Source organism: Buteo buteo, chromosome 25 (genome assembly GCF_964188355.1).
Source record: "Buteo buteo chromosome 25, bButBut1.hap1.1, whole genome shotgun sequence".
In the NCBI taxonomy this organism is placed as follows: domain Eukaryota; kingdom Metazoa; phylum Chordata; class Aves; order Accipitriformes; family Accipitridae; genus Buteo; species Buteo buteo.
The window spans coordinates 6,578,135-6,596,068 of record NC_134195.1 but is presented as its reverse complement, the minus strand read 5'-3'; the positions used below and the strand labels follow the sequence as shown (position 1 = coordinate 6,596,068).

The following is a 17,934-nucleotide window of genomic DNA, read 5'->3' as shown; positions in this document are numbered from 1 at the left end:
TGGGGGTCTCCGTAGGTGGGACTGCCAGAGTGGGTGGCCTAGGCTGGGGTGAGGGATCTGCTCTTGCTACTCAGCACCCCGGGGACTCCGAGGACCGGCTGTAGTGAGTTGTTCCCCCTGGCAGCTTCGCCACAGAGAGTAGGAAGAGTGAGAGGTCACGAAAACGAACACAGTGAAGTTGTTGATCTGTTCTTGCCCCACTTCTATAAATAGAACCAACCCTTTCGGTTTCGGTTTTATTTCTAGACATAGAGAGCATCGTGTTCTCATTCCCATTGCTGAAATGGCTAAAATGCTCCTGGGTCTTCTTCCCTTCTTACCTTCTTCCCACCCAGTGGAAGAAGACGTGATTTCCCGGTGTCTGGGAGACGTTTTCGTGGCGAGGCCAAGTACACAAGAGCTCAAGTTCCTCTCTCGACACCCCTGGGAGAGGGTGCGGAGAGGCCAGGGACTGCACGCCAGCAGAGCTGGGGGCGGATGCTGCCCACAGATGTGGTCCACAGCTGGAGGATGCAGGGGCTGGGGAGGCTTTTACCTGCTCCTGCACCCTGGGGCTTGCCAAGCTGGGTGCCACCAGCTGGGGGAAGCTCCCTGCAGCAGATCCCACGGCTCGGTGAGACCTCTTGTTTTGGATCATCCCACATCTGGCTGCATCTGCAGATTTCTTCCCTCTGGCAACTGTGCCTTTAGGGCCTGCAGGACTCGTTAACTTCTCAGAAGTTTGAGGGGCTTGTGTTTTTGCAGCAGCTGTAAATTCAGTCTTATTTAGATAAGTGTTATTAGTCCCACTCCCTCCTCCATTTCTCTGCTCCTTTTTTTCTGCTGCCTGTCCTTCCTTCCTTTCTTATGTAGCTATCATGCTTCTGTTTCTGCCCAAAGCAATGTTTGTCTTGCAGTGTAATGGGTTGAAGCAACACACAGGAGATTGTTTCAGTGGATTCAGCTATTGCTACTTCTAGCAAAGAGGCGACTGTGTGATACTGGGATTGCTTTTCTGCACTGCAGTGTATAACTGTGCATGTATGCCGGTGCGAACTGTCCCAAGATGGGGAGATGCTCTAGGATTTAATCAAACAGCTTTGGGCTAATATGGAAATTTGTGCCAGTAATAGAGCATTTGCACGAAGGGATGAAGCTGCAGAAGAGGTTTTGAACAGGCCAAATCCAAATCTTGCCTCTAAATTGGCCATCTGTTTGCAAAATGTATATCAGCAAATGCTGTATTTTCACGTACGTGACTTGGTTTCAAGTTGACTGTGGTAACTGAGGCTTGACTAATGAAGTTTTGTAATAGTCGTCTTCACTACTTACTCTGGAAAGTGTTGTCTGTGCCGACATTTCTCAAACACCAAATGCAAAGGCCTAGAAGTTCCTTTTGGATTTGAAATATGGTGCTATTAAGCAAGCCCATTTTGCAAGTTCTAATCTCACTCCAGGAAACACCATTCTTGTGAAGAGGTGACCATCAGCAAAGTGCATCCAGTTTCCTTCCAGTAAGATCTGGGCTGAGTTTGTATCTCTCAGCACGGATGCTGAGTGCTTGCTGGCACACAGGATAGGTTCTCGTGGGAGTTTTGTGCAATGAGAATAGATTGGGAGATGCTCAAAGATGGGAAGTTTGCAGAGGCAGTGCTGGTAAATATTTTGGAGAGGTTGTAATGGGTCAGAGATAAAAGACCACAGTGTGCCTTTGTCAAATGAGTAACATCGATGCTGTGCATGTAAATACTTAAAATCATGATGCACAAATTCTGCTTCCTGCAGCATCTTGACCAGTCTGCATGTTGCAAATAATTCACATTCTTTTTTTCACTTTTTTTTGATGAGCACATTAAGATAGCCAACTTTGAGCCACAGTCTAGAGAGGTTCACATCTCACGTAAAGAAGGTTTCATTGCTTACTGTGAGGTAGAGTTTTCATACAGGCCATGGAGACTTGAGACTTGCTTGGGGCTGGTGGTTTTGTTATCAGTGTCCGTGGTGTTTGTAGCATGCAGGTACGAAGAGGCTCTGAATCTCATCTTGGAAAGTTTTAATGATGACTGTATTTATTCTCAGATTCATAAGATTTTAAGCCTATTCTCAAAAGGCCTCCAAGAAAAACAGAATTTCATTTACCCACAGTCAAAAAGCAGTTCAATTAATTCTAGCACTTAGGATTTCTGTTATGCTTTTCCTAAAGTAGGGAGGCTTTTCCTGGAAGGACCTTTGAGGTCACTGCTATACTGCTGCTTTGATGATTAGTTCAGGTAAATTCCGAGTAATGGATAGCAGGGAACAATCCTTTTCCAGTAGAAATACAGTACATTTTAAATGTACAGTCTTAGCCCCTTTGATGGAATGTAGTCATCTCCTTACTATATATTTTTAAGATGCATTGTGGCAGGAAATTTCAAGAGAGTGAGCTGTTAACCGTGCAAACTCACTTGTGGCTCCTTGTTGTTTTCCCTTTCATACTTGTCTGAGGTTGGTGGGACAACACTGCCTGCAGAAGCAGGTGGGGATCAGCCTCTAAAAGGAACATTGGGTAAGACTGGAGACGTCTTAATTTCTCCTTTAGATTCTTCTTTCTGTCCCTTCAAAAAAACCCAAACCACCAAAACCCCCAAAGTTTTTGTCTAAGTGCTATCATTTATATGTGTTAGGGACCCATTTAGGTATCTGCATCTGTTAAGAGATTAAAATTCTCACCACTACACTTTAAAGCTTCAGCCTACTTCAGCTGAGTTATGATTTGAGTGTCAGATCCATCCAATTTGGAAAGGCATGGTGCATAATTTTGCTGAGGAGACCAGGCAAGCTCTTGACGTATTGACTCAATGCGCCGTTCACAGCGTCCTACAGCACCCAAACGCTGGCTAACCCTTTCTGCTTTCAGCAGAATGCATTGGTAGTTGGATTTCTTCATGATTTGAAACAGATGGTTTGTAGTCCATTTTGCTATCATTTACCAAAGGGGTCCCCTTGAGCCACAACGAACTTGTATTCTGTTCCCTGCTAAGTCTCTGATCTTCAGGTGTAGTAACTAGCATGTCTGGTATTTCTCAAGTGCTGTAAAAATGCGAGTGTATGATTTCACAAGTTAATATTAAAATAGCACAAGTGTAGATGTCAGTAGCTTTTCACATAGATACATTGCACTTTTTATATTGCTTTACTTTTTATATTTTTATATTGCTTTTTTATTGCAGAAAAACACCCGATATTAAGCTTACTTACGATATTTAAAAGATACTGCAGGGAAATTAAAATGCCACCTAAAAAAACCCGTCTAGAGACCTAGACTATTCCTCACTGAGAGAGTATGTCCGAATTGTTTAGGCTGCACAACAAGAGCTGGCGAGACTTGAGCAAACACGTTTGGTCATGGTTGACTGAGGTTTCCCCCTTTGGCTGGTGCAGTGCTGAGACAGGGTTAAATTTTGTCAGTCCCCAGGTTTAAGGTTGTTTAGGCCAAATGTCTCAGTTTGGGTCATCTCTATTTAACCTTTTTGCATAAGGTTGTGTGAGTCTGTGGACGGGTTAATGGACTTATTTTCCTCCTCAAGTCTGTGCTGGTGTGTTGAAATTTTAAACTGATGGACCGAAACATATTTGTTTCATCACTGTTGGGAATTATTTTTAAAAAGTGATGTATTTGAGACATAGTTAAAAAAAGTATGGCATCCTTGAAGTGAACAGTGTGTGATATGTGAAAGGAGAGGAGGGAACAAGCAGCTAAAAACGGAGCTAATTAAATTAGCCGTGTAAGTGCCATTGTGCACAGACAGATGGGTACCAGCTGTCTTTTTGGTAGATACTAAGATATACTATAAGAACCGAGGAAGAAGAATGTACTTTAACTGAACACTGTTAACCTTGTAGAATAAAAAAGATCTGTAAAAACCTTCATGAAACCTAGATTTTTTTTTTCCTGAAATAAGTAGGGCCATATTTGGTATAAATGTATGTTTTTCTTAATATTCAAATGGGAAAATATTTCAAGTTGCTTCAGTCTCTAGTGCACCTGAAAAACCTCTGGATACATGATAAAATGAATGTTTATTGTGTATCCCAGATGGGGAAGGGTACTGCTATTTTTGGAGCTTCTTTTTGTTGAAATGTTGATTAAATTTTTCACAAAAAGAAAACTGGCAGCAGACCAAAAAAGTACAAGAAAACATTAGAAAACATTAATTTTGTATCACATATTCAAACTCAACAAATTGGAGAGAACAGTCCATTAAAAAAACTCCAAAGAAACGGAAGAGTGAAGAGCCAGTTCTGAAAGGAAAGGTAAGTGAAATACCAGTGTGACAAATCACACTGTGTGTCCACTCCTGCAGCTGCCTTCCCTGCTGTACTGATGTTCATAACACAGATTTGGATGGATGCACAGCCACTGATTCGATATTCATAACCTTACCAGCAGGAATCATTATAGAACAGTATATTCCTTCAACTCCAGCTGCTGGAAGGAAATGTCATATAGAAAACTTGGTGTATAATTTTTGTAAAAAACCCCAACATTCTGCCTTGATACCTTGTTGTGTTGAGCAGGTCATGCTACCACCCAGCCTAGCTAACCAGAGCTCTGGGTCATGTTTAGGGAAATATTGATGTGCCTGCCATTCACATTAACCACCGTGTCGTGGCTCTCCGTACTTTTGTGTGGAGGGCAGTGATGACTGAGGCCATCAAAAGGAAACACTTCCCACATCCAACAAAATTGGAGAAATGCAGCTTGGAAGCATGCCACAATGTGGAACAAATTCTTTGTCATGCTTGATAGGAGAAAAAACATGCAGGTAATGTTAGTTGTAACAGATGTCCTGCAGAATGGCATAATTAGTAATTTGAGCCAGGATTCCCAAACTCCTGTATCCTAGGGACTGCAGAATTTGAAAACATACAGCAGCAGGCCACATTAAACTTTAAGACATGAGTGATTAGAATGGCCATTTGGCTTGGTATCTTCCAGGACGTATTTCCAGAAGAGAATTCTAATTGTCCTCGGGTGCTTTCCTCTCATCTCGTTCCCCAGCATTGCTGACTTGCTCCAGTTGAAAACTGGACCAGTTCAACCAGGGTGAACTTTTTGTTGTCAAGTGAACAGTAAACTTATCAAAGTTGTAAAGAGGAAGCAAGTTGAAGCCTCTCGATGTGTGGCAATTCTTCCGGAACAGGGCAGGCGACACGCAATCTCGGACGGCCCCCGGGGACAACAGATCAATGAATACTTGCACGAAGATGTTGCCTAAGTAAACACGGTCACAAGGGGCTTATTTCACAAGTGTGTCTTCCTATTACTGGAGTAGTAATAAGATGCTTTTTGTACAGTGAACTCCGGGTACCTTGCTCACCTAGAAAACCTGACATCTACAACTTCATGAGCCAGAGTGCAAAGCATGAGGTTTGGCATCAAACGGATGCAAGGGCTGAATTGTTTTCAAACATGAGGTTGCTCTTGGGGACGTATCTACATTTTCAGCTGCTTATTTGTGCTGGAGCTCCATAGGGTTGCGTGAGTAGTGCCCGTACGGTACGTTTTGTTCTGCAATCAGTGTCCATAGGTTTCATTTCACTATGTCCTGCATGAACACAGATTGCCAGTAAGTGCTGTGTGTTCTGGTCAGCTGTCCCATCAAGCGTTGCTCCACTGCCATCCTGGATGTTTTCAGGAAACCTGTGCATGTTCTGCACAGTGCCCTAGAAAGCACAGGGCATCTTGGGCCCACCAGTGTCATTCCTGCAACTCCACCGCTCCTGCAAATGGGTGCCTTTTTCAAATTCTGCCTCCTTGCATGGAGAAAGCCTTGATGTACTTCATGGTCTTTGCAGTCAGGCGTATAAATGGGGGACCGGCCAGTGGCTGAATCTGAACGTAATGAGAAAGATGGAAGCAAGCAGCTAGTCCTATCTCTGGAGATGGGTCAACCAAAAGGAGGCGCAGGGGTGCAGTGCTAGGAGTCAAAGGGCTGGGATGGCAGGGAAAGACCTCCATTACATCAAAAGCCACTTGCCTCGGGCTTTGGGAAAAGCTTGCTGCAATGACCTGCCAAAGCGAGAACGCCTGCACGTAGACTTTGCTCTTTGCAAATTGGCTGTCTGTTGTTTGCTAACTCACTTGGTAGCTGATGATGATACGTGACAGGAGAATGTGCAATGCCACCATAACGTGCCTTTGCCCAGCACTAAGCTGAAGTGGCAAATGGGAAGTTGTTCGTGACGAGGGACGGCTGGACTTCTGGGCCTGCATGGTCCTGGATTCAGCCGATAGGAAGAGAATAAAGGGCAGAACAGAAAATATTGTTACAGAACTTTGAAAGTTCATATTACGCATACGTGTGGTTCTGGCTGTCCTACCTTAAGTGGGGTATAAAATTACAAAAAGTACACAACATGGGCAGCAAGAATGACAGAGGACCTGGAATTGCATCCCCTACAGCGAGGTTAGCTACTTGATAACACAGAGAATAGTTGGCAGTTGGAGGATACAGTCAGGGCTAGAGGCTGGGGGTATTCCAGATTCCTGGAAGCCAGGTGGTGTTGGGCTCAATCTTTTCTGGAGGCTCTGAAAGACCTTAATTACTGGTTGCCAGAAAGTAGAAGGGGCAAAGTCACACTACATGTGCCATGTTCTTATGTCTCCTTAAACATTGGCTGCAGGTTACTGTCAGGACCAGATGTGGGGCTACATGGACTTTCGGTCTGACCTACTGTGACTGCTCTGGTGTTCTCATGGTTTCAGATACACCAGCTGTCATGGATATTTCTCTGTGATGCTGCAAGCCCCGATACCTGACTGTTGGATGGCCTCTGAAGGGTCACAGGGTCTTCAGAAGATCTGGAGGTCTTTTCCACTACTTCGTTTATTAAGAAGATTTTCCCCATACATATATGTGTTGCTTTTTCTCCTAATGTCCCAAAGGTCCAGAACACCTTTTGTTCTTGGCTTACAAAGCCTTTTGCTAGCAAAAGAGTCAACTATTTCCTGAATAAGCTGCAGTGGGTACATAGGTGTATATATGCACACAATGAAGCATGCATTGGCAGGACAGAAAAGTAAAGAGAGGGTCTTGTGATCAAGGCTGAACATTGCTGAGAAACATCTTCATATCATGAGAGCTGCTGGCTGTGATGTGGGCAGCTTTCATGAATGAACCAGGTACGTGGCTGAGGCCTCTCTACAGTGGTGCAAAGGTGGAGAATGATCCAGTTGAATTCCTTATGGTAACAACAGTCTCTCCTGCATTTGTACCACTCTGTGCACGGTCCATCTTCTGTGTCCTGGCCCTACTTCTGCTCATGACCTACCTTTTACTGTGCCTGTATCAGCAGGTAAGTTACGTCTGTACAAAATAAAGCTTCTTTTAATAGCAAAGGATAATAAAGTCCCCCATCTAAATATGTGATCTGGTTACAGCAGCCTGGGCACGACTGATATGGGTGCTGGGAGGACAGAGGTCTGCAGAGCGGTGAGGGTTTTGGAGGAGAACAGGTTAAGAGATGGACAAGAACATGCGTCAGAGGCACAGCAGAACTTTGCTCCAGGTGCAGATGAATTTACATCCACTTTGCTGCAGGTAAACTTGTCCCCTGTCTAGGAAGATCTGTTTCTGAAAGGGGCTTGATAACGTGCATGAAATGCTACAGGGTTTGCAAACCCTGTGTTTTGTTTATTGAACATGAAACAGCTGAATCCGAAGCAACTTGAATTTACCCATGACAAATCCTGAGTCAGGCATAAGCCCTGCTGAAAGCACAGACTCTTTAGTTCGTTATTCCTCCTGTGCACCAACTTCCGATGAAAACCACTCTTACAAAAACATCAAAGTTGGCACAGTAACAGAATCCCTTCCTCAAGGTGCTGTTTCTTCATCTTCTCAGAAAGCACAGCCTCAAGGAACAGTTCTGCCAGGCACTTTTCTTCATTACAACATTACAAGGTTTTGAAACGCTCATTTAAGTAGAGTGTTAACACTGGGGGCTGCTCACATTGTTAAGAAAATACTGCATATCTCCCTTTTTGGCAGAATGCAGTGCCAGAAAATTTCAGACCTTCTCCTCTGTTCCACCAAGCCTTCAGAAATAATTTGATGATTTGAGGATGTACTAGAAAAATCATTCTTTTCTATTATAGCAGTGATTCTGGAAAGTGAAGAAGTAAATTTATCCTAAGACAAAGAGACAAGAGGTCTGAGCAAGCTCTGGAGAGTGGCATCCTAGGTCTGATGGCTCTGTGAATGCCTAGCTGCAGGGGCCCCGCAAGATGCTGTCAGCCTCTAATAAACATGGTATCACCAGCAAACTCATTAATGGATTTTTGAACTAAAATGACACAGCTTTGCTGCTACTGAATTTTTTAATGTTGTAGAACTACACAAAGTAAATACCTTTTAATGTAGGCGTCGGGTTCTCACTATACATGTAAGCTTCACTAAAATGCTATTAGCGGTATTATTAATAAGTAAACTTTTTCTGGCTGGTGTTTTGCTGTAACATAGTTTTGAGTTTCCAGAAACATTTGCCAGTTTACACTAAGCAGTTTTGGCCAGATTACTCTGCTGTCCCCTGGCGAGCACAGCCAGCATCCTGTAGCTGTTCCTCATTGCATGGGGCAATGAAAAAACCAGACAGCAGAGCAGAAACAGAAACCCTGCAGGGCTTTCATTTCTACCCTTCTTTTGGGGACTTTTGCAATTGGAATACAACCCTTTCCTCTCAGCAGGTGGCAGCCTCTATAATTCTCCATGTATGGATACGTGTATGTCTCTAATTTTTTTTTTCTTTCTCTTTGTCTCAATCTACATACTGAAAGAGAGTTTCTAATGAGTCTAAAAATTACCATGGGGTGCCAAGGAGTATGTCCCTTCTTACTTATCTCTTATCTCCAGGATTTCCCTTAGCTATTTTAAAATCCAGCAAAATATCCTGGGACTTCTGCATGGGACATGCAATTACAACCCTCTCATCTCAGGCCAGTTTCATAAACATGTCGTGAAACAGGCAGCAGCTCTGAACCACTGAGGAGCAGCAAGATACCCTATTGCTGAGGGCCGTGTCCTTGCTGCGCAGAGCTGGCCAGTTGCAACTTCAAGGGAGCCAACGATGGTTAAAGGTTCCAAACAGTGCTGCCATACCATGATGGTATTAAATGGTTAAATTCAGTTCCCCATTTTGTCTTTTGTTCCCGTAACTATGGTATGAAGCCAAGGGCCGTATCAATTATTCATACATCCTGCCGAAACCACTCTCCCCGGCAAGCCTATGCACAAGAACTTGTATGTTAATCAAAATAGTAACTTGTAAAGGTCCTGAGATCTTTCAGCTTTCTGTGAAGACAAGGGGAATGGCTCAGCACTTATGAGAATCATCAGATTTTATGAGCTGTCCTTAAAGTAAGTGCAGGGCTCTTCTGGGTCCCCAGTGAAATAAATGCCCCAAATAACAGATCCTGGAAGCTACAGCCAGAAGGACCAACAGGGATCTCAGTTTTGTCGGGAAGGGAGCTTTCAATCCACGGGTGTTCAGAAGGCAAAACCCACCACTTCCTTGCAATCTTTCACTAAAGTTAACCAAATTTCCCTGTAAATGGTAAACCCTCATGTTGGGTTCTCCCTGCTTCCAATTAACTAAGTCTAAATAAACACTCTTCCAGCTTGTGATTAAGGAAAGTTTGCATAGCAAACCAATATTGTTGATAAAATCCCTTCTTTTTCTTTTGAAAATAGAATTGATAGCAATGATTTAAACAAATAACATTAAATATTGTCTTGACTTCCCATCACGTGTAAAATCCTCCCCAAATCTTTAAAAACCAGTTGCTGAAATGATGAGTTCCCTTTTCAGCTGGTACAGAACATCATGTGCTGGAGAAGGGCTTAGCTCAGTGCATTTGGAGGCTGAAATCCTCCTGAGATTAGTTTTGCTGCCCTGTGTGTATTTGTACTCCTGGTACATGGTCAGCCAGTATGAATATAACAGAACTCTCCAAGCTCAGCTGACGGTAACTGTTTTTATTAAACTGAATGTGTTCATTAACCTGAATGAATGGTACAAAAGTTTACTTCCTTCAGTGCTTCACAGTGTATATGCACCAACCGAAGAGGTAAATAGAAGATAAAGACTAAGCCTACCTCATCTTTATTGCAAGCAAATGTGATCTTGCAGCATCACTTTAGGTTGCTTTAGGAGGGCAATGGTGATGTTGATATTGACTCTTTTTCTTCTGAACTGACTTGATTTCTCCTAATTTCTGTTTTCAAATACACTATTTTTTTCCCCCATTGAGAAGCAGTATCTGTTGCATCTATTTATTTGTTATTCATTTATTTGTAACCCCCTCTTCCATTATGTCACTGAGCCAGAACAAGTCTACCTGTCTTATTTTTTTTTCTCAAGCAGGTCCTGACACCAGCCAGAATTGCTGACCATTGTGACACTAAACACAGGACAAGAACTGAGGAAGAATGCTAAGTACAACTGAAACTTTGGTGTCTTTATTTCTATACCATATGCACTTTCATATGTTTTGCACTGTGTCCTCCACCCCAGCCCCCCCCAACTCCTGTGATAATGAATTACACATCAAGGAAGTGGCGTAGGAAAGAAATACCTTGGGTAACTGTATCCACTAAGTGTATTTCATACTCCTGCTTCTTAAAACAAGTGTGTGAAATATACTTGTGTGTCAGAAGGATAGTAAAACTAAGATAAATGAGAAGATTTACTGCCTGCATTAAAGAAATGACTTCATCTTCTTGGTGAGATAATGATTTCATTCAGGAACATGTAATAAAAATGAATGGTTAATATTACCCTCCCAGTACACCTACAGAAATATATGATCCATACCAGCGCAATTTTTCCCTAATCATAAGACATATATTTGTCACTGTTTTTCATAGCTATGAAGTTACTTTTTATCAATTAAATTTAAGTTCAGCTAACAAAAAGGCAATTGTGAACAAAAATCTTTGTCATCTGTTTTTCTCTTTGCTTCTGGAACTCCCTGTTTGCTGTGTTGGCAGCTGAAGCCAAGCACCATAACTGATTTAGACATCTTATGTTGTCCCTGTTGTTCTGCCTCATGTAACTCTATATGACTTCATGCTCCTCAGCTGGACACAGTTCCTCCCCCTGTCTACTGTTACCGTGGGCTTTTTGTAATTACTGCTGTGTTTTTAAATCCCTCTACACTTTTCACGTGCAAGGCCTGAGAGCAAATTATGTTGCTTCATACATAAAAAGACTGATCCTGATTGCAAGCAAAGACTGTGATTTTGGAAGTGGAGGGGAAAAAAAAGGCTACTCAGCAATCTCAGGTTTGCTTTTTTCTAGCGTGTCTGAGTGCCCTGACTGACTCACCACCTGTGGTCTGAGAAGATGCCATAGCTGTGGGAAATGATGGCTCGCTCTTCTCCTTGGCATCGTTAGCTCCCAGCCAGCCCCACTGGTCAGCCCTGACACGGTGGGTGACCATTTTGGTGCTACAGCTTTGCCTAAAGCCCTGCACTGAGGCATGGTAAATAAGGTATGCTGTAGGCTTACTCCATCCAAGCAGTAGGGATGACTGGTAGCTTGGGGAAGTCCTCAAGTTGAGCTGCAAGTTGTGGTCCAATGGCCTTGTCAGTCATCATCTGCAGATCTGCAAGGAAGACACATGCATCTGTGCTTGTATTTCAGCAGTGACCCTACGGATTTCCCTTGCAGCGTGTTAATTATCAACATCTGAGGCTTTACACTAGTGAAGCCACTTTGACACACCATGAGCAAGATTCAGCGTATCGGTACATAATTTTATCCACAGGAGAAGGAAGGGCAATAAGAGGGGTTTTTTTTTCACTTTTAGTGTAATTTTAGAGAGGTATTTGGATGTTGTGATGGTGAGACTGTCACCGTTTAGCAATTTAGATTACTCTCTCCAGTTCAGTGTGTAGGGACAGACATAGCACTTTACCTCTACAGCTTTCAACAAACTCAGCTTTGCAGCAATCCTCCTTCACTGCTTGTCCGCATCACATCATATGTCATGTAGACTGTGCCCAAGGATGGTTTTCTCCCTTAAATAAAAAGCCAGAAAATCTCACTTTTTTAGAAATCATTTCTTTATTTCACCAGTCTATGGCTGCGTGTCTGTGCACCGACAATTAAATCTGCTGCTAGCAGGCTGTGTGCAGCACTAGTGAGCAAGATAAAGACCTTCCAGCATTCCAGGCAGGTATTGCAAACATGGGTGTGATGTTTACATCACGGATGACCAACGCAGGGTAAGTCCCCTTGGGCAACCCAAACTCCATTTGTGGTGAGGTTCTTTTTGTTGCTCAAAGTGCTTCTTGGCCTCATTGCTGCTGGCTCTGGGCCTTTCTGGCTCTTACTTTGTCCCTTGCAGCCTATTGACTTCTACAACGAGGGTCTCCTCCTCCCTGCCCCTTCCAGCTCTTGACATGGTAGTTATTCTTCACAGCCTGCCTGGGGTTTTTTGCAGGGAAAAGGTCTATGGAAATCCCAGGAGCCCATAGTGGGGAGGCAATCTGTAAGCTAGCTGTCACTGCTCTGGCCAAACAAGCGCTCCCTCGTGACAAAGTCTATGTCTCTTGGCCCATCTCCTCCTGTTTCTCCCAGTCAGTCATATACAACTGGTGTATGACACCACTTATTCCTCTGGATAAGCATGCAAATTCCTGTATTCTTGGCATCTGTTGTGCATTGGGCTAATTCCTCTGTTTAGTCTTTCTCTTTCTGTCCCATCTATTTGGTGATTCTCAGAGTTGGATAGCTTCTTTTCTTCCCTCTCCATTTCTGTGCTCCCCAAGAGCCCATCTGGGAACTGTGCACAAGGACATTATAAATCATTAAAGCCAGATTTGCCCATATCAATAAGCCCAAGAACATGTGTTGGTGCAATAGTTGTGGTTTACTTTGCATCTGCTTGCCAGTCAGCTTTCAACATTCAATATTTCTTAATGCCTCGCCACCTTATTCCTATGTGAACCAGAGAAATTTTCTCCTATTTTTAATTACGTGAAGCTGGGTCAGCCAAACCGAATAACAGAATAAATAGCCAAGTCCATGGGAGTGCAGTTCATGGATGCCAAACATCATCAGCCACAGAGCCACTTGGATGAGTTCCTCCAGGACAGACAGCAGAACCTGGGAGTTTCTAGAAAAAGCTGGCACCTTAACTGTCCCTTATAGAAATGGTCTTATCCCCCTTCCATGATGCCTGAATTTCCATTTGCCCTTCCATGGACTAGGGATAAAGAACAGACACACCTTGCTTGTGGAGGCCTTTTCAAAGTCTCTGTTGCAAGGAACTGCCAGAACGCTAAATAACGCTTGAGATTTTGGTTATTTTATTGGGATGTCCTAGGAGAGCAAAATCCACCCAAATGTGACCAGGCAGCTGTGTGTACCCCTGGTGTGGGAAACAGAGATTTAGCGAGATGAGCAATGAGTGAGACATATGGAGAATAGACTGGTCTTCAAGTTAGGAATTTCACAGCTATGCTCCAGCATCTTGAGCTGTATAAATGAATCATCAGCACAGCGAAACCACAGAATGACACCAGCTTCCCTAAAAGAGTGTCTCTATATATATAGCTGCTAGACTTGCATATTTCTGTTTATAAATACTCAGTAATAACTGACCACAAAGCGACATGGCCTTCTCAGCAGACAGCTCCTTAAAAAAATATTTGTTCTATCTTTCATTTCTTCCTGAGTTACTTTAAACCAGACTTTTGCACCTCCAGATACACTATTTTAACTTAAGGTCCTGGTACTGGTGCATGTGATCAGAACTTTTTCTGGGTAAAAAGACAGCCAGGACAGAGCTCTTCTGAAGAAAGCTGATTAAAAGTGTTGATCCTTGTTAGGTGTATCTGAGATCTTTAGGCTATGTGGGAACTGCACTGCTATTCTGTGGTTATTTGGTTTTAGTTTAGTTTTCTAAGGCAGGACAGCATATGTTACTGCACTATAAACTCACTCTGAATCCTTTAGCCTCCTTCATCTTTATTTTCCAAGGGGCTGTGTTTTCCAAGAACCTGGATTTGTAAAAGTGTGATGAAAATTGGTCACTGGTGGTGTGTACAGATGGGAAACCCAAAGCATTGCCTCGTGGAGGGAAGGTTGGACAAAGCCCAATCCTTACACGTGCTGATGGGCAACGACAAGTTGACCAGTTAGCATCGGTGTAGTTGCGAGCGAGCCCAAGGATGTGCTGTACCTGGCCTAGAAAAACGACTCCTGGGTGAGGTGGGAGCAGAGGACACGAACTGGGGGGAAGGAAAGGGCTGGAGTGTGGTGGGGAAAGGCCATGAGGGGAGAGCTGACGGGGCTGCAGTGGAAGGGGTGTGTGGGTGTTAAGGGCTTGGGGCTCAGATCTCCAGAAAAGCAAGTGATGCTAGTTCTGCCGCTCATTGAACAGCTTGCAGTTGCGTGGCTTTACTCAGTGAACGCAATGAATGCGTTTGCAGCAGTTGGTAGGTACAATCTTTTCAAAGACGTCAAACCTCATTTCCTGCAGTTTTGCTCTCCTTGAGTCTGGTAAACGTCTGGGTTATTTGCTGGGAACTTGTCCAGCTCTTGTGACTGGGGTTACCATTAGAGACTCCCACCTCTATTGCGTAAGTCAGTCATATAGTAATAGCCTGAACTTAGACTTAATCTAACACAGGTCACCCAATCCAACAGCCCTTCTGCCTGGTTGCCATACAGTGAACTGGAAAAGGAAGGACTGAAATAATTCTATAATTCATGAGGTCAGATTCTCAGAATGAAGTGCGGGGGGTCCAGAAGACCAATGGTTTCATAGCCCAAATGTGGGAATTTAGCATCAGTAGAGATGAGAACATATAGTTCTCATAGAACGTGTAGTTCTTTTCGCTGAGAAGATGGAGCACCACAGGGCAATAACTAACTTTAGTTGCATTATCAGTTTTTCATCTTCACGGATAACAGAACTGCTTAAGGAAAACCAGGCAGCTATGCATGGGGCTGATAGCTTGCCATGACTGTGTTGATCAGGATATAGAAACTGTAAAGACCATTACAGATTGAAATATGGGGCTTCCTGATTTATTTTTTTTATTATTTACTGAAGTTGTAATGTAGTGGATTTTGCCTGCTCAAAAGAATATGTGCAACCCAAGCATATAACACAACTCCAAAGATTGCAGTATATAATAGATGTCATCATCTATATGTTTCTTCTCTCCATAGTAGGTGGCAGCATGGTCTCAAGACCTGCTAAATTTTCATCTCAAACAATATTCTGGGGTCTCTAGTATAACTGATATTAGTTAAAGAAGAAGTTCATGAATTATGTCAGGGTTAAATAAGACTCTTACATGCTTACTGCAATAAACAGCTATGTTGTTTTTATTACTCGGTCATTATTTGGTTAGTAGGAGCACCATAAAGCCTGAGCCTTAGGCTAAGACCCCAGTGCTCCAGACCAGGGCTGCTCAGCTGAGGTTTACGAAGTCCGGGGAGGGGAAGGTGTTTTACTGAGCTCTGCCAACAGACACCCATGCACTGATCCCATCGGTGGCAGGTCAGTCGGACACCACACGCTGCCTTCCCGGGCGAGCAATGGGCCAGCGCAGGACAGCTGCTCTCTGAGGGATCAGGAGGCTGTAAGAAATGCAGGGTTGCCTGCAGAAGCCATCACGTGTCGGGACAAGGCACAGGAAAAATTGGCTTGTGGTCCGGTTCCAGACTGAAGCCCACCACTAGATTGCCCTCTTCTAAACAGGTGGAAGCCAACACTGCCACAAATCATAATCCATTTCTTACCCCTTTTGCTCACGAGCCCGGATGCCATAATCTGCTTATATCTGTTAATTCTTTATACTCCACTGCAAAGAAAGCCTCAATGTAAGCTGTGATATTAAGCTGGATGTTATGGAAGGAAAGGGGAATCAACCCATTTGTGATTCACAAGGCATCTGGGAAATCACAAAAGATTTGTGTTGTCCATGCAGAACTTGCTAAACCACATTATGTGAAGATTGCAATTATTTAGCTGCTGACTGTGCTGCAGGACACCTTTTGTTGCCCATGAGAATTTTTTATTTGAGGTAGAGCGTGAAATAGTCATGTGAAGATGCGAGTGCATGCAAACTACCGTTCGTCAGTAAAAGGGAAATTTAGTCATATATTTAGCAGTCATTTCCCCTTTTTTGGGAAATCCAAATACACATTTTCTCTCTCTCTGTGTCTCCGTTTCTCTCATCCTCACTCTACGGAAGGAAAGAAAGTTGGGTCTAAAATGTCATTTGGTTCTGACACAAATCTGATTGGGCAATGACAGATTTCCGCTGTGTGTTGAGCTACCCTATATAAGGTCCTCACTAGCAATTTTCAGTGTTATCTTTTCATGAGAAGATAATGGCTGAAAGACTGCAGAAGCACAGGTAAGTGAATCTGATGAAAAGTTGGGAATTTAAACCTCCCCTAAACCCTCAGACTGTGTAGGGCTTATGGAGATTGCTAGATACTAAACCAAAGGGACTGGAAAGCACTGAACAAAATAACCAAATATTTTCATCAGGCAAAGGATCTAATGAGAAAGAAACTTCGCTGTTACAGGGTATTACATGTGAGCCCTGGGGCTTGTTAATGCCACAGACTAAGCCACTGGCACCTAGTCCAGGTGTAGCCAAGATGAGCTACAGCTGCATGCCAATGTCCTGGAAAACCTTTCAGATCTAGCGGTAGGGGAGACCAGCTGCGGTTAGGAAACAGTATTATTGAGCAAGAGGTTGGCTTTGTGGTGTTGTAGAGATGACATTAAGCTGGAAATAGTCTATTATAGTCAAACTATCAGGTGTCAGATAAATTTAGCTACTAGAACAGGGAGAAACTTGAATCAAAACTGCATTATAAATATGAGTGTGATGGGATTACACAGACGATGCCTGAAGGTGAGTACTTATGAATACGATGGTGTTACATTGGTAGAAATATGTTTTTCTTTTGGATACAATTTGAAGTAGTTGTCCGATCATTTAATAGCCAGCCTATGGGACAATCATAGTATTAGGCTAATGTTAAATGCATGCAATTTACATTTCTGTATATAAAATGGAAATAGTATGTATCATGTGCATACATGTATTGCACATAAATACCTTACATAGAGCATAAAGCAGTGCCTCTATATAGCATGTTTTATGTATTTTTGCCTGAGGTACACTGAGATAGCACATAATGAATCAACAGGGTAGCAGCCGCTGAAACCTTGTGCAAACCAGAAAGCATTCGGTGATGTACGCAGAAGCTGCCTTGCCCATGCCAGGTCAATACAGATGACAATTAATGAATGACTGGCAGCGGATAGTTTTGTTTTCCCTTAGCGTCACCGTATCTCATTTTTAGGACAACTTGCTCAGGGTTTTCCTCATCTATTTTTAGCACGGATGGTAATAGTGTCCACGCTGAAAATTCACTTGCGCACCAACTGCAAGGTGGGTGTGCATGCCCTGGGAATCAAAGTTTTTTGTCCCAAGAGAAACATTTGTTGGAGACTTTGAAAGCCTGGCTCTGGCTATAGCAGGGAGTTTGCCTGCAGCCTGATCTATTCTAGCTGGCCTACCGTGGTAGCCACAGTGGATATGATAAAGTGACACAGGATTTAATGAGGTCCGCGCAACCTGAAGTGACTGCTTAAGACAGCCGAAGTCTATTTTGCTGCATCTTTGCTCCTGTGTTCACCCAAGCCACTACACTACAGCTGACTGGAAGCGGCTGAACCGTGCCTCAGTCACATCTTATTGCAAAATAAGCAGAGCTAGATTTTTCCGCCTGTAGCTGTTGCACTGAAAAGCCGTGGGGACAGCAGCATCTTGTGGTATGTTGTTTGCATCTCCTGTGGAGTGGAAGGAAAGGGACAGAAGTGATGCATTTGTGCCAAGCCAGATGCTCTTGTTCCACAAGTCAGCCCCC

At 43.4% G+C, this 17,934-nt stretch overlaps 1 protein-coding gene across 2 annotated transcripts in view; it reads left to right on the top strand.

The window, feature by feature from the left end:
- Nucleotides 1-16,373: 16,373 nt before the first annotated feature.
- Nucleotides 16,374-17,934, top strand: part of IL1R2 (interleukin 1 receptor type 2) — a 37,767-nt gene continuing 36,206 nt past the window's right edge. For both annotated transcript variants that reach the window (XM_075057693.1, XM_075057694.1), the window contains exon 1: nucleotides 16,374-16,403. In XM_075057693.1, the coding sequence (XP_074913794.1) occupies nucleotides 16,378-16,403 (26 nt within the window). In that variant the 5' untranslated portion in view covers nucleotides 16,374-16,377. The remainder of the gene's footprint in view (nucleotides 16,404-17,934) is intronic.